This window comes from Pseudonaja textilis, chromosome 1, assembly GCF_049901715.1.
Source record: "Pseudonaja textilis isolate UNSWEBS1 chromosome 1, rPseTex1.2, whole genome shotgun sequence".
Lineage (NCBI taxonomy): Eukaryota > Metazoa > Chordata > Lepidosauria > Squamata > Elapidae > Pseudonaja > Pseudonaja textilis.
Genome location: NC_141990.1, coordinates 297,375,790 through 297,392,531, shown reverse-complemented (window position 1 = coordinate 297,392,531; position 16,742 = coordinate 297,375,790). Strand labels below are relative to the sequence as shown.

At 36.9% G+C, this 16,742-nt stretch overlaps 1 protein-coding gene across 23 annotated transcripts in view; it reads right to left on the bottom strand.

Moving 5' to 3' along the window:
• EVL (Enah/Vasp-like) overlaps window positions 1-16,742 on the bottom strand; it is a 138,713-nt gene that overhangs the window by 38,839 nt on the left and 83,132 nt on the right. For 5 of the 23 annotated variants that reach the window (XM_087922184.1, XM_087922180.1, XM_087922185.1 and 2 more), the window contains exon 1: window positions 1,963-2,340. The exons of the other annotated variants lie outside the window; for them this stretch is intronic. Coding sequence is in view for 4 of the 5 variants with exons in the window: in XM_087922180.1 (XP_087778306.1) it covers window positions 1,963-2,035 (73 nt within the window). In the remaining variant the exon portion in view is untranslated. Of the gene's footprint in view, window positions 1-1,962; window positions 2,341-16,742 lie in introns of those variants that run through there. 23 annotated transcript variants of the gene reach the window in all.

The window sequence follows — 16,742 nt, the reverse complement described above, 5'->3', positions numbered from 1 at the left end:
GTTAAGATAAGCTATTCATCACTAGATTTGAGTAAAGGCTACAGAACATTATTTGGCTAGCATCTGCATTTATTCTAATGTGTTGCTTTTATTTTAGAGGTGTATTGGTAAATCATGCAAATATAATTGGCATTAAATATTTGCTCTCAGTACAGGCAGCTTAATAAATATAGTGAGTAATTTCTGCAAAATGGTTTAGAATTTTAAGGAATTAATCTGCTTTCTTTTAAATAAGTATGTACAGTATATAGTACATATTTTCATGAATACTATGAGAGTCAATGGAATATGAGCAACTGCTTCATGCCAAGATATAGCCATCCTTGGTACTGTCTACACCAGCCTTCCTTGGGCTACATGTCCTTCTAGACATGCAGGAACTGCAGCTCCCACTAATTGACAGTCAATATGGCTGAAAGCTGGAGTTAACCTCTAACACACATGAAACGTTCTATACATATTTGCTTTTTCATTGTGCTGTTAAGAGTATCAGTGAATTCCACCATCTCCAACTTCTTCAGTATTTGTAATTGGAAAGAGAAAGTTGCAATAACTCATTACATGTACTCTTCTCCAATGTCAATGCATTCTGTTTTGCTGGTACTGTATCCTGAGAATGATGGTCCCGGGAAAAAACAACAACCTCACAGTCTAGACCAATGTGTCATAAAACCTTACAGCAGTGATGGTTAAGCTTTTTGGCACTGAGTAACCAAAGCGCGAACAAACCCCCAAAATGCAATGCATGTGTATCCCCATGCATGCGCCCCACCCTGCATGAGTGTCTCCCACACATGCGCCCCACCCTGCACATGCGTATGCCCTGCCCACATGTGTGTGCGGCAGAGACGAAGACCAGCTGGCCAGCGAGAGGCACACATGCATGCATGGCACAGCTGAGCTGGGGCGTCAGCTCACGTGCCCATAGAGAGGGCTCTATGTGCCATCTTTGGCACGTATGCCATAGGTTCGCCATCACAGCTCTAGAGAATCATTAAAAAAACCAGACCCACTTTATTGAAGCAAGACATTTCTGAAAAGTTCTGTACTGTTAAAGAAGTTATTAATTTATGCTTTCAGGTTAAGAAAAAAAAACCTGTTTATTTTAAAGCAAGGCACACAAAACAAGTTTATAAAAGGCAAGGGGAAATAGCTCTGTCATGCTTGCTTCAGGCTTCAGGCTTTCATGTTATTCTTACAGGGAAGAGAGTGGTGTACTGGGGATAATTTACAACCCAAATTAACCTCAAATAGCCAAAAATAAACTCTGTGGAAATAACTCCTGTGTGCCACTCTTCATTCTTCCAAGTTTGGAATAGCAGAAAAATAGGTTAATATAGTTCAGTGAACAAAAAAGTTTTTTACAATCCTTCTATTTTTCAGGCTGCACACTAAAAAAACAACTCACAGAAATATTATGATAATAAAGGTTCTGTGAATTTTACTTTGAAAACTAACAAAACATCCAAGCTTGAAACATTATTTTGTTTTCCATTTTTCAGTTCAATTTCTATTTTCATTTCCTCTTCTACTCTTCTGCTATTTTTATTCTTTGAACTTGTATTCTCTTCACACCAAATTGTCTTGCCACTGTCTTCCATAGAATGCACATAATAGCCCAAGAACCTCAATCAAATATAATCAATTATTATTCAAGATAGTTACTAGCTATTCTTTTGTTTCTCTTCTCAATAAATATTATGATTATATATAAAATGATTCTATATGGGTTACCTAAATCAACTAAAAAGCTGAAAATGTGAAATTTATTCTGCACAGGATATCTGAACCTACAAGATACTTTTAGCTGACCTTGTTTTGCAAAGAAGTTACTCGCCACTCCTGCACAGATGCACGCTTGCAAAATGAGGCATTTTTTTCAGATTTAATGCACCAGTAGATGATATTGACAAGGCCTTGAGTAATTGGCTATGCTCTTAATGAACAGAAACTGTTACTTACTGTGTGCACTCAAGCTGATAGTGGCCCAACTCACTCCCTTCAGATGACCATGCCGAGTCCGTCGGACTGGCATTTTTAAAACATTAGGTTACTTTCCACGTTCCAACATAAAGAGGCACAAGGCAACTCTTCCAACTGAGTTTTGCATTGGGCATACTGTATCCAAATGACACATGAGGATACTGTATCCAAATGACACATCCGGAAGAAGGACTTTGCAGCTAAGCAGCCACAGAATCAGTCTCCAGCATAACAAGAGAAATCCCTCGCGTAGAAAGTTCCAAGTGAGGAAAAAAAGAAAGGAGGGGAAGGGAGAGAGAAGGGTAAATCTGGAACACAACCAATAACCCTAAAGACTCCTTGAGATATTTTGGACCTAAAAATCCTCCAATCAGAGACATGATGACAGGAAAAAGCAGACACATGTCTCCCTTGACCATATATGTCATAGATTAGGCAGACTTTGGAAGGACTGAAACAGGAGATGAGTCTTTGAGACCCATCAACCGGCATCACATGTCACTTGTCAACGTGAATTACAGCAGAGTTCCGAGGTCCTGTTTTGAGAAGTGGAATTAGTGGGTGAAACAACATGCGTTAAAAGCTCTTTTCTTAATATATAATAACACTGACACACACATTTATATAGGGCATTATTACAAGTACTCAGATTCAATTGCTCAGTGATGGCTTAAATACATTTTTCTTGCAAATCTGTTACTTTTCCCAGGTTATAAGGGGTTTGTTTCTTTTTAACAATCTGGTAAAGAATGGAACTAGTATAACATTAATCCACCGGAGAACAGTGACAAATCTAGTGATACAAATTAGGAATCTGTAGCTCGTTTTTTTGGAACTTGGCACTAACAGAAGATCTCTTTTCCCCAGTTAGTTATTTCCATGGTGAGTTTTAATAGATTAAGAACAATTAATCTGCAGCAAATAAATGATGTCTCCAATCATCAGATGATTTAAGAACTGCATTTTGCCAAGAAAGACCACATGGAAATTCAAAAAATTATATCACTATCAATCTTCAATTAGCTTTCACTATTTAAATTGCCATTTTGTGTCATAATTTTATAAACAATCCACCAAAAAAGTGGAAAATTAATCTCATTCATAATGCACCTATTCTAAATAAAGTTAAGTATACGAGAGCAGGAATCACCGGAGATTAGAAATGAAAACATTCTGACACAATCTAACATTGCTTAAACTTAGAGATATTTTCTGCCAGTTAGGAGCTTTAATTACAAATTTCCAGGGCAAAAAATGAAAATAGGATGCTGTAACCATGTACTTTATTTGGAAGTATTTTTACCTATCCAGATAAAAGGCACTGAAGCCTTAGAGAATACCTAGGAGACTTGAGAAAGCTAGGTGGACAGCAACCTCAAACTTTTATCTTCTGGTAAACTGCCTTCTGTGGCCACCATTTCGACAGTGTGTTGATTACACTGTCTTGGAATTCAGCATGGGTCAGCATTAGCTTATTCCATCTTATCAAGGGCATTTATGGTACAATATTTTAGTGATGCATGAAAAGCAACCCTGCCAAAAACCAGGCTGATGGATAGTTCGAAGAGTATCTGTGCACTCCTTATGATCTCTGAGAATATGCCCCATAATCCCAACCTTATCTCCATAATTTTAATCCTATCATCTGAGGGCAGGAAGTCAGACCTCAACAATCCATTCCAGCTGCTTTGAAAAAAGGAATTCCATTGGGGGTTTCAGGAAAAGAATTGGGTCTCTAGTTTTCATAACCTTCCGATTTCCTCAGCCCAAACTATAAAGCAGCACCACAATAGAATGGTGTTCTTAAGGAATTTTTTATGTGAAGACAAAAAAAGCCCCTTTATTCTGCCTTACTAAAGGAGGCTTGACCGAAGCTTGGATAAGGAGATTCCTTTGCTTCTAGTTCCCCATTCCTGACACATACACAAACACATATTTTGTAATATGATTATTTGGCCCAACATTTATCCTTAAGGATAACTTCATTCATTTGGTTTTACATTACAAAGCTTAATCTCATAAAAAGATCTCTCCCTCACATTCCTGTTAAGTTGTATAGAGCTTTAATATAAACTTTAATATAAACGATTAAGTATAAACTCAGCTGTCCCCAGCTGATGTATTGACTAAACCAATTATCCAATCACAGTAGGTTTGATTCAGGCATCTCATTCACATAAACAATAAGAGTTAAGTGTCTGTGCTTAATTCTCTCTTATGGAATGAGAAGGACTCGTTAAACAAAGGTGGAATGTGTCCACCATGGGGTATTTTTTAAAAAATGATTTCACTCCAATGTAATATATGGATTGTCTAAGTATGAAACCCATGTCAAAAATAAGAAGACTAAACAAATCTGTACCTATGAGCAATGGGATAGGAAGCTTTACACTACCAAGTCACAAGTTCCAGTCTGGCTGAATTAAGTAACATGATTATCAAATGATAGCCAAAAATGTGCTCATGACGGATCAGTTTGTCTTACTGACACCTAAGATTTTAAAATAGACAACTTTTCATCAACAGAATACTGAAAAACATTCTTAATCACCTGACTTACCAGGATCTTATTTTAGTATCATTATTTGTTCACATGTACTATGATATTACTACAATGGTAGACTGTTTTGTTTTCTCTTTATTTTAAAACTGTATATGCTGTCCAGTCCCAATATTTGCTCAGCCCACAAATATTCATAACAAATAAAATTATTAAATCCCAATTAAAAAATTTAAAACTGTGAAAAGTTCCAGAAGAATTCTGTAGTAAAGAAATATTTTAAGCCCTCTTCTAAACTGTAATACAAAAGAGGAAAGTTTCTGCTCCAGTGACAAATTATTACATAATATGGGTTCAGTTTCAGAATTAGTTGCTGATATTGTAAAGGAGCTGCAAGACATGTGCCATTGAATGGATCCAGATAGTCCTGCATCTAACCTGCCCAAACTATGTAAGGCAGTGGTTCTCAAATTTTTCTTCACCACAGGACCCCCCCCTCCCCTTTAAATACCCTTTGTGTCCATGGACTATGGCCACAGACCCCCAAGACTTAATATTTAAATCATAACATTTCTTCAAGCCTTTGCAAACCCCCTGCGACATGGTGTTCCCCCTCTCAGGCCACAGGTTGAGAACCACTGATGTAAGGTATTATATAGGATAATTAGTACCTTGAATTGAGACCAGAAAGGAAATGGCAAGTAGTGCAGCAATTTGAAACACAATTGTGATATGGTATACTCTAGAACAGTGATGGCTAACCTATTCGGCATGAAGTGCCCGAAGCACATGAATGTGCATGCATCCCCAAAATCCAGTGCACGTGCATCTTCTGTTCATGTGTCCTGCCTCCACACATGCGCCCTGCCCCCATGCATGCACGGCAGAGACCCAAAGACCAGCTGGCCAGTGGGAGGCACATGTGCATGTGCGGCAGAGCTGAGCTGGAGCGAAGAGAGGGCTCTGTGTGTCACGTCTGGCACCCATGCCATAGGTTTGCCATCACAGCTCTAGAAGCACCATCACTACCACTCCTGTGCTCCCTTCTAAGATGTATAAAAGTTTTGTTCTATGAACATTGAACTGCAGTAATGCATCAAGAAAATTATTTGAATATGCCTAATCAATACCAGGTTTCTTAATTCTAGCAAAGGATACATTATAAAAATCAATCAATGCTGAAAATGCTCCCTTTCCCTATTATAATTTTTCTATTCACATTAAAGACAGATCCCCAAATGTGAAGAGGCAATGCAACTTTATTCAAGTTGCAGGCATATTTTTAAACCTAAAGTCAGCCTCTGGAATTGACAATTCTGTCTTATCCAGATTTAGCTTCAGTTTGTTCTCTTACATTCAGTTCTTTATAATCAGGAGACATGCAAAGGATTTTGAGATATCCAAGGAAGGGAGAAATACACCTGAGTATCATTAGTGCACTGATGGTAATTAACCTCAAATTCATGCACGATCTTTCATAGCAGTGTCACTATCACATTTGTCATTTCTCTCTGAGTACAGTTCATAAATAAAAAGGATTTCACCACTGGCTCCTTTCAGAGTGCAAGAACTCTCTTTGAATATCTTAATAAGCCAGGAAAGAGGAAGACAATGGAGTAAAGAGGTATAAGAACATTATCCAATGGTCAAAGAATGGCATTAATCCAGCCTTCTCAAACTGTTCATAGCAGAGCTTTGTTGAGACCACAGTGCCTGTTGAAGTTCTAAGAATCCTGCCATTTTGCTAACAATGTTAAAAACTCTTATTTGTCAGTTCTGCGGAGATGCAGTCAAAGACAAAATACCTTGTCTCTTTTCTATCCAAGTCTATAAACAGGCCTCAAAATATGGTTATGTATTAACCATAATATTTAACTATACTCATGCCATTGTCACTAATAACACCTGTCAAGCTTCATACTAAGTTTCCGATTAAACTCTCCTCGCTCTAAATTCTTAGACAGATTCACTTTAAGATTCACTTTCTCTTACAACAGACTGAGAGTAAAACTTGTCCCGTGAATAGATACAGAAATGATATGGGTGAAACCCATGCGCTGCATGAAATCTTGTCCAAACCTGACAAATGTTATAGTTTTCTTAATTGAAGGTGGACCTGTTATTTAACAGAAACAGCATACAAATCTGTGATTATTTGACCCCAAATCAGTTGAGGAGGCAGATTTAGAAATTATTATGAATTCTTAAATCAAGACATTAGTAGTTGAATAATGCATCAAGTCTTGCCTTTCAAGTATTCTGGGAACCTGAATTGTCAGCTCTTACTACTTTAGGGTGCACATGCTTAAGTTTTCCCTCTCCAAATTGAGAAAAATCAAACAAAATATCATTGTTGTCAATTATTCCTTCTTAGGCAGCAATATAGGATATTGATTATCAAAGTGTTTCTGTTAAAGACAGGTCAATAGAATTAGCTAAGAAACTGATGTAGAATTTTAAAATCTAGACACTACTGAGAATAATCTCTATTCTGCTAAAGGAAACTAAATTCCTGATTAAAAAGTTCCCATAAAAGAACTTTCCACAGGTTAAGCCAAAGATGTAACTTAGAAAGTCAACATATCAAATTGAACTGCAAATAAAAGACAGATGTCTGCTATTAATTCATTGCTCAGTTTATTTCATGTTATGAATAAAGCTCACATTATATCACACTATATTATATGATGTAGTGCTTAAAGTGCTGACAAAGGAGACTGTGAGTTCTAGTCCTGCTTTAGGCATGAAAGCTGGCTGGGTGACTTTCGGTCAATCATTCTCTCAGACCAACCAATATCATAAGGTTGCTGTGTGGAAAATAATAAAAGGAAGAAGTATTATATGTGTTCTCTGCCTTGGGTTACTTATAAAAAATAATTAAAAGTGGGATTTAAAAATGAGACAATTTTTCATTAAATTTTTTTTATCTAAAAAATAAATAAATTAGAAACTAAGGAGGAAAGGAAGATTGGTTATTGTGTGGGGATTTAAACCCAGCTGGTATCACTGCTTCATATAGTGTGTTCTCACTGACATCATTTCCCAAGGCAGAAGTCTTTCTTTATTCTGCTCTCTTTTAATTGGAGACTGAATTTAACACAGCAAAAATAACTTGGGAGATTTAAATTGTAGGAATAAAAATAGGGTGGCAGCTCTGAAATCTGAAGTCCCTTCATGCAAAGTATGTGCTCTACTTGAGCTAATGGGATAAACTGTTCTGATTTTTAGGATATTAGAAGGTCTCTCTCTCTCTCTCTCTCTCCCTCCCTCAAATAACTCATAAAGGAGAGAAAATAAAATTTGAATTGAGTATGAATTGAACATGAATTGACTGTTGTTTCTAAATTCTAAGATATTTTTAATATCCATTTCAAAATCCACTATATTTTTGAAATATGCACTTATAAATCCAGACAATGTTAAATTCACGTTATTGCTACCTGATATAAATTGGATCTTCTCTATGTCAAGTATGAATACTGCACTGTTCTTAAATTCAGAAAAAGATAATTCCTCTCCTATCAGTTACTTGTATTTAAACTGATTTAGATTTGCATTCAAAGAATAGAGCAGATTAAAAGAAACAAGAGGAGAAAGAGAGATGTTTCAAATTGTGAATTAGGGTTTGAATCAAGGGCTCCTTTGAGACTAGATTTGAAGGAATCTTGTTTAGTGAATTACCTAAATGCTTAGCTGTGTCTGCCCGTCCTTGATGCTACAGAGCAAGTTAATACATTTCCTCTAACATCTATGAGTTGAAAATGGATATTTGGAAGCAAAATTAGAATCAGCATCTCTATATTGTCCTCACAAAGGCAGGAATCAAGAGCAAAGAGCAGTATTAGTTCTGTGCCCTCCATTCTGGGAGCCCTCTTTTCGGGAGAGCACAGCTAGATGAGGAGGAATATCAGAAAGGAGAGCTGCAAAGGAGTTCCAAGTGCACCAAGCAAGAAGAGAGAATATAAGGGGTTTTAATGAGAACACAACGGTTTAAACTAGGGGTGTCAAACTCACGTCATCACAGCAGCATCACGTGACATATCAGGACTTTTTTTCCCCTTTGCTAAACTGGGCGTGGACACATGACTCATCTGGCCCATGGGCCAGCAGTTTGATAGTCCTGGTTTAAACTAACACATTCTTGTAGCAGAAACAAAAAAGCTTAGGGTTAAAAAAAAATTTAAAGTCAAGGTGTCCAGTCTTGGCTATTTTAACTCCTGTGGATTTCAACTCCCAGAATTCTCCAGCCAGCCATGCTGGCTGAAGAATTTTGGGAGCTGAAGTCCACAGGTCTTAAAATTGCCAAGGTTGAACATTCCTGATCTAAAATGAAGAAAGAAATATTGATTTTTTTTATTGTTTTGATTCAGCATCTATCTATTTTCTAGTTGTATCTTTGCTCCTCATATTTCCCACCCCTCCCAGCTGACATTGATTTCTGTAAAAGTAGCAAAACATTAAGGAACTTTCCCAAGTGCTGCTATGTGTTTTAAAATGTGCTTTCACTGCTGGTAAATCTTTATGTATATAAACAAAAGCAATTCTTTTCCTGATACATTTCTAAACAGAGATACTAGGGCTCTAGCCCATACCACAAGATATTTGGAGGACAATCTTCTCCATACAAGGTCACTTGTATTAGAAGACAAAATATTTTATTTCTTTACCTAGGTTGATGTTAAGCAATGGGATCCACCCAAGTATAATGGAAAACACACATCACTACCTCAGAGTTACCAACTGTAACTTCCAAGCACTTTTTGGGGGGGCATGTACGGTATTACAGGCAGTCCTCAACTTATAACCATTTGTTAAGTGACTGTTCAGAATGGCACTAAAAAGGTAACTCATGACCATTTTTCACAATTACAACCCTTACATCATTCCTATGGTCTTGCAATCAGAATTTAGGTGCTTGGCAACTGGTATGTATTTATAATAGTTGTATTGTGCTGAGGTGATGTGATCACCGTTTGTAACCTTCCTAGCTGGCTTCCAACAAGTAAAGTCAATGGGGGAAGCTGGATTCTCTTAACAACTGTATGATTCACTTAATGATTGCACTGATTCATTTAACAACTTTGGCAAAAAGGTCATAAAATGAGGCACAATTCATCTTGTTTAGCAATAGGAATTTGGGGCTCAGTTGTTGTCATATCCTGTGGATTACTGACAGTAATTCCAACAGGGAGATGATTAGAGCATGAGACTCTGTGAACAGGGTTGGTTGAACCAGGAACAACACACAAGATTTTCAATCCACCCAGAATCATTTTGGACTAGTCTGCACCTAAATTAAGTAGGTGAAATTAAAATTAAGCCAGATGCATCTGTGTAAAAGCCCCCTTGGCCATACCCAACAACTGCTCCGTGAAAAGGTGTCGTCAGTCCAGGAAAGTGCCTGAATGACAGGACCACCTCTAAGCAGGAAAATACAACTTGTTCAGAGCTAAAGATCCTACTACCTTGGTATCATTTAACCCACAGACCCAAATCATTCAGCCTTAGAGGAATTCCATCTGAGTCTGTTCCTCCCAATCCATTTTCTGACAGCTTCTAGGCAGTGCACCAGTATTTCTACCATGTTTTGTTTATGCAGAACCAAACTGGGCACAGCAAAGTGATCTCCTAGTGGTGTAGCAGCACATTTCTGTAGCCCAGATCTCACAGTCTTCACTATAAATAGTACTGTACAGTATGCCTTTGTAGAGACATAGGGGTCATTTTGCCTGAAGCAGAATCAAGAAAAATAGCTGTTGAGATATTGTAGCACAGCAGGTGGAGAAATGAAAGTGTTTGTTGCTCTGATTACAGAGCAGATCAAAGCAGGGAGGTGGAAGCAACAACTATGGACAATGTTGCATCACTGCAGGAGGTTTATCCAGAGGGCATTTGGTTGCCTTTCAAGAGGGCCATATTCTTTCCCCTTGCTTTCAGTCTGAGTTTTCATCAATATAGACTTTTCTAGCTTGCCGAGCTGCTAATCTGTGGGACTTTATGGGACATACCAAATGCAAATTATGGAATTTAATTATCTCCTTGACTTCTATTTAGGACTTTAGGTACTACAACAAATAATAATTAGTCAACCAGTGACCCACGGCTTCTTCCATTCAGAAATATTTTTCTTACCTAATGAGAAAGACCATGGATGGACAAAAAAGCAATGGGAGTGGTGTGATTTCTATCTTGTTGTCATCTTTGCAACTGAATTTCCTTACAGGAAACTGGCAAAGAGTATCAGAAACTTTCCTTCCTTCCTTCCTTCCTTCCTTCCTTCCTTCCTTCCTTCCTTCCTTCCTTCCTTCCTTCCTTCCTTCCTTCCTTCCTTCCTTCCTTCCTCCCTCCCACCCTCCCTCCCTCCCTCCCTCCCTCCCTCCCAAGTTTCCTGCCAGCTTCCTCATTTATTTTATGTAAGAGAAGCTTGCAGCAAGAAAGCCAGCGGAGAAACCGGAAGAAAGTTGGAACAGTGGGGGAGGAAGGGGGCGACAGTGCAGATCAAGAAGAGTGTGTGGGGTTCATAGGGGGCTGTGAGACATGGTATGCTGGTTGAGGAGGGTACATAGGGGATAGTACAGATTGCGAAGTATGCCTGGGAGTGCTAGGGAGTGCACAAGAGGTGCTGTGCAGTTTAGGAATGACCACATGGTGACAGTGTGGGTCATGGAAGGTGCATGGGTGTTCTCAAGAGATGTTGCACAGATCAGAGCAAGCACATGGGGGAAGCATGGATCAGAGAGGATGTGTGGGATTGCAAGAAGAGCCGTGTGGGTTTGAAAAGGCACGTGGAGAATAATGTGGGTAAAGTAGGTTGTGGGGAGGTGCACAAAAGGTGCTCTGTGAGTCTGGGAAGACTTCTTTCCTCCCAATTCTACCTTCTCTCCCCCTCCCCCTTTCCTTCCCAGCTGGTGGAATATCATAAAATATCAAAATCTGAAAATCGAAATTGAAAGGTTATGGCATGAACCAGCACGGTTTATTTTTGTATAATGAACATCTCGTGCTATTTGAGATCTTTTTATAAAACACCATACCATAATAGAATAGAAGAATAGAATACTTTATTGGCCAAGTGTGATTGGACACACAAGGAATTTGTCTTGGTGTAAATACTCTCAGTATACATAAAGAAAAGGTACATTTGTTAAGAATCAAGAATCATAACGTACAACACTTAATGATAGTCATAGGGTACAATCAACAATCAAATCAAGCTAGGAAACAGTCAAGTGGGAGGGGATGGGTGAGAAGGAGTGGTGAGAAGATTAACAGTAATAGTAGTGTACACTTTGTAAACAGTTGAACAGTGTTGAGGGAATTATTTGTTTAGCAGAGTGATGGCTTTTGGGGAAAAAATGTCCTTGTGTCTAGTTGTTCTGTGTGCAGTGCTCTATAGCGTCGTTTTGAGGGAAGGAGTTGAAACAGTTTATGTCTGGGATGTGAGGGGGTCTGTAAATATTTTCACGGCCCTCTTTTTGACTCGTGCAGTATACAGGTCCTCAATTGAAGGCAGGTGGGTAGTAATTGTTTTTACTGCAGTCCTAATTACTCTCTGGAGTCTGTGTCTGTCTTGCTGGGTTGCAGAACCAAACCAGACAGTTATAGAGGTGCAGATGACAGACTCAATAATTCCTTTGTAGAACTGTATCAGCAGCTCCCTGGGCAGTTTGAGCTTTCTGAGTTGGCGCAGAAAGAACATTCTTTGTTGTGCTTTTTTGATGATGTTTTTGATGTTAGGTGTCCATTTTAGGTCATGTGATATAGTAGAACCTAGAAATTTGAAGGTCTCTACTGTTGATACTGTGTTGTCTAGTATTGTAAGAGGTATTAATATAGGAGGGTTTCTTCTAAAGTCTACCATCATTTCTACAGTTTTGAGTGTAGAAATGGTGGTAGACTTTAAAAGAAACCCTCTTATATTACTTTTGAGTGTGTTCAGTTCTAGCTTGTTCTGGTTACACCATGAGGCAAGTTGTATGACCTCCTATCTGTATGCAGATTCATCGTTGTTTGTATGACCTCCTGTCTGTATGCAGATTCATTGTTGTCTTGAATGAGACCAATCACTGTTGTGTCAAACTTCAGTATTTTAACAGATGGATAGTTTGAGATGCAGTCATTGGTATATAGGGAGAAGAGAAGTGGAGATAGCACACAGCCTTGGGGGGCCCCTGTGCTGATTGTACAGGTATCGGATGTGATTCCACCTAGCTTCACCTGCTGCTTCCTGTCTGTTAGGAAATCATCGCAAGAGCTACCATTTAATCTAAAAATCTTTCTAAGTACATTTAGGTACATTTAGACTGCAATAGTACATGCACACAGGTGGGAATAATCTACTAAATTCCATATGACATGCTTATGTATAGATGGCTCCACTTTTTATATGAATTACTCATTTCATAAAGACTTTTACATTTCAATCTTATATATGCCTACTTAGAAATACATCACTGGATTCACTAGGCTTGTCTTTATGTATGTGTGTTTAGGTTACACTTTAGTCTTCCTTTGGTAGTCAAACAAACAAGCTGGATTATCCAAAACCATTCAAGTTAGTTGCAGTCTAGGCTACATTCCTATATTGCACTCAGCCATTGTTCAACTATGACTTACTAAATAAACCATTGTCTGAAGTTACACCACAGACTAAGCCATGAATAAAACTTTACAAGCCAGAATTGTTGCTTGACATAAAATACTGTACACAATAATCTTAAAGAGGAACATTCATGACTGTTTCCTTAGTGTTCATGCACTTTTCAAACCTTTACTCATGGAATTCTTGATTGCTTAAGAAGATAATCTACTAAAACTTTCTTTTCATTTTATTCCAATGCAACTTTTTACATTACCTAATTAAATACTGTCCACAATGAGAGAAGAAAAAAAGATAAAGACTAAATGAAATGAATTGCATCAAAATATTCTATTTAGTTATAATTTTTAATAAGGGTGTTTACTATTTTACAAAGATTCTTTCATCCTATTTAAATGCATGGAAAAGATCACTTTTACAGGTTGTATGAGAAAGAAAAGTTTCAATCACTCGTTCATCACTGTAATGATTCTCATGATTCTCAAAACCAAAAACTGATGTTTTCAAAGTTGCCTCTTTTTTACTGCAAGTTTCTTAATGCTTTTGCTGCATTAACATACTCATATTATTATTAGTAGCAATAATATATAGATTATTGTTGTATTTATTATTTTAGAATCATAAAAAACAGAGCAGAAAAAGACCTAATGTCCATTGTACCGGTCCTTTGCTATGTTGTCAATTGTTTACTTTCTCTAAAACTAATTTTGGAAAAAGACAATGACAGAAAAAAATCTCATGCAACTGGTCAAAAGCAACAAATGTTTAAAAAAAATGTTATGGTTTGTTTTGTAAAAAAAAGATTTAACCTGTTATAATGATCTGAAATATTTAAGAAATTATGAAGCACATTCAATTTTATGTTGGCACAACCTGATTAAACAATGTTTTTTTTTTTTAAATGTCAGCGAGTTTATACTGCATTTTGTTCTTTGGGCAATATGAAATAAAATACTGTAATCTCCAATTGTGTTCTTTGCTTCACAAGATCTTGCTACTTTTGTAAACACACTATGATACAAGTTTTCATTTTCAGACATGTAAATATTTTGGCATGAGCAGTCTGTTTCTTTAACAGAAATGCAGTTACAAGCTTGTTTTAAATCTTATTTAGCTGTATAAATTAAAAATGTAAAAGGGGCTAAATCTGTTTCGGACTACAGAGGGGAAAAAAAATACCCCAAACCCTGTCTCTGCCAGCATTCTAGTCCAAGCTGAAGTGTACAGTACTTTACCATAAGGGGAATAATTTTTTTAAAAATGTAACTTGCTTCTGTATATGAAAAGAAGGAGAGCTGGTTAAAAATCTGCCAGTGTCATTGAAACTGGAGATCAAACAAGATTCTGTCTTTAAATGATGGGAGGGGAAGGTTTTTTTAAAAAAAAAATAAAAGTGCTTTTTTCACTGCTTTCTATTGTCCATTTTCATTTTTCATTTTTATTTATTTTTCTTCCGTCTGCTTGTGTTTCTCTTTCCTATTATAATTTTTTACTCTCTGACTATTTTCTTCTTCCAGTCTCCATTTTTCACTTTTTTAAAAAAAACTACTTCCAATTTGCTCCTTACTCCTCCATGGAAGACAAATTCATTGAAACTCTCATAATAGGACTTGTCACTTCCCTATGGAGATCATATATGTCATTTATATATTTTCTAAATAAAACAAAATGCTTGGAATCAATGTCTGGTAAGATCAGTTTGAAATAATTAGATAAGTCTGGGAAAGCATGTCAGGGCAGTAGAAAAAAGCTTAGTTTATGTTAAAGCTACAATACTACCAATGTCTTTGGTTTAGCCAATGCCTTCTTTATATAAGGAGGACTCATCTTTGTTGATGAGACATTTGATGTCACAAAACTTAGCTTCTATTTCAGCAACTATGGGGTCACATGACTGAACTGAAGAGCAAGGAAAAAAGCTCAAGATTTTCATGCCCTCCAAATGACTTTTTTAAAAAAAGTGTCTTTGCCAAGGGCTTTATTATCGACTTTGTGTTTCTTCTTCTACAGTAGTATAGACTAATAAGAAATTCAATGGAATTATCCAGCAGAGAAATGCTGGGATGGATTGATTAAATTAGCATAACTATTTGATTTAATGGTTCAAGACACATTTATTAAAGACTGAAAGTATTTCCTTAGTGAATCTAAACAAAACACAAAAACTAATGAAGATAAAATCATTCTCAAAGATCCATCTCATCCCGGGAACCCTTTTTTTGAACTATTACCACCTGGCAGATGGTACAGAATAATAGAAACAAGGACAAATAGGCTGAAAAACAGCTTCTATCCCAGAGCAGCAGCTCTTTTGAATTCTGCTGTATAGTGCAGTGTTGGTGTGGTGTCGGGGGTTTCCAGTTCAATGTGTGGAGGGTGAAGGATGTGTGTTTATGGTCATGGTCATGATGTGCACTGAAGATGGTGTTTGATTTCGTTGTACGAGGTGTAATGATAAAATAAAATAAAATAAAACTAATTGTAATGGTTAAAAAAATGACTGGCACTACCCCCAGGTTCTCAATCATTTCCCAAGAACACACTGCTTCAAAAATGTTCTGCTGCTGCTAAAACAAATGGAACCTGGTGAGACAAGATACAGTGTTAATTTCTCCTTTTTTTCATCCTACATCACTGAGCAGATCAATTAATCAATCAATTACATTTGTGTGCTGCCAAATTAATTCAGACTCATGGTATTCATACAAGTGGGTGTCTGAGTGTAATAAGCAGTTTACTGCCAAACACTCAAGATGATCTATGTAAACCTCACAAACACTTCAACATAAAGTACTGAGTCTGGTTTATGGAGAAAGTGAATGTTAAAAATAGGACATCAGAAATAGTCTATAGTTATATATTTTGTATATCTGTTTATATATATTTATACTTCATTGCTGTTTTGCACTTCTGGTTAGATGCTAACTGCATTTCGTTGCCTGTGTTCATGTGCAATGACAATAAAGTTGAATCTAATCTAATCAAATCAATCTAATCTAATCTAAGTAACTAATGCCATCAATTTGACATCCTTAATTCTTTCTCAAGAATTATCACAATAATGTACAATAAAATTCCTACCCTCAAATACTGACCTGTTAAATAATAATCTGAGTTTAGGAAATACAAATGGACATTTCTTCATCTTTGAGAAGTCTCAATCATGCTGTTTTAGTGATAACAAAATAAATTGGAAAGCTCTACGCACTGATATTTTTACATATTTTTGTTCATATTTCAAGCATTTGCTTAAAATGTGTCTAGTAGCAAATGTGTCTATTGCATTTAGATTTTGGAAAAAAAAATAGAAAAAATGCCTAAGCATTGTTCTGACTTAACTATTCTATATGCCATGGGAAGATAAATCTTGTGGAAAGCAGCAAGTAAACATGTTGGTCAACCAAATCTTATGTTCACATTTCTTTTAGGATAAGGACCTACAGAGAGTAAGGAAGATGACCTTCTTGGGGATATGCAGAAGTTCTAGCCTAGTAAAAGGGGCCAAAATATTCTTTTTAATTCCAGAATGGACGTGACTCAGACAAACACTCTCCTGATTTATTAAATTATAAGAAGGAAGAAGAGCTACAGCACAATCTGCAGCCCAGGATTCTATTGTTACAGTCAATCTCAATAGAAGCAGTTGTAGACAACCTGTGG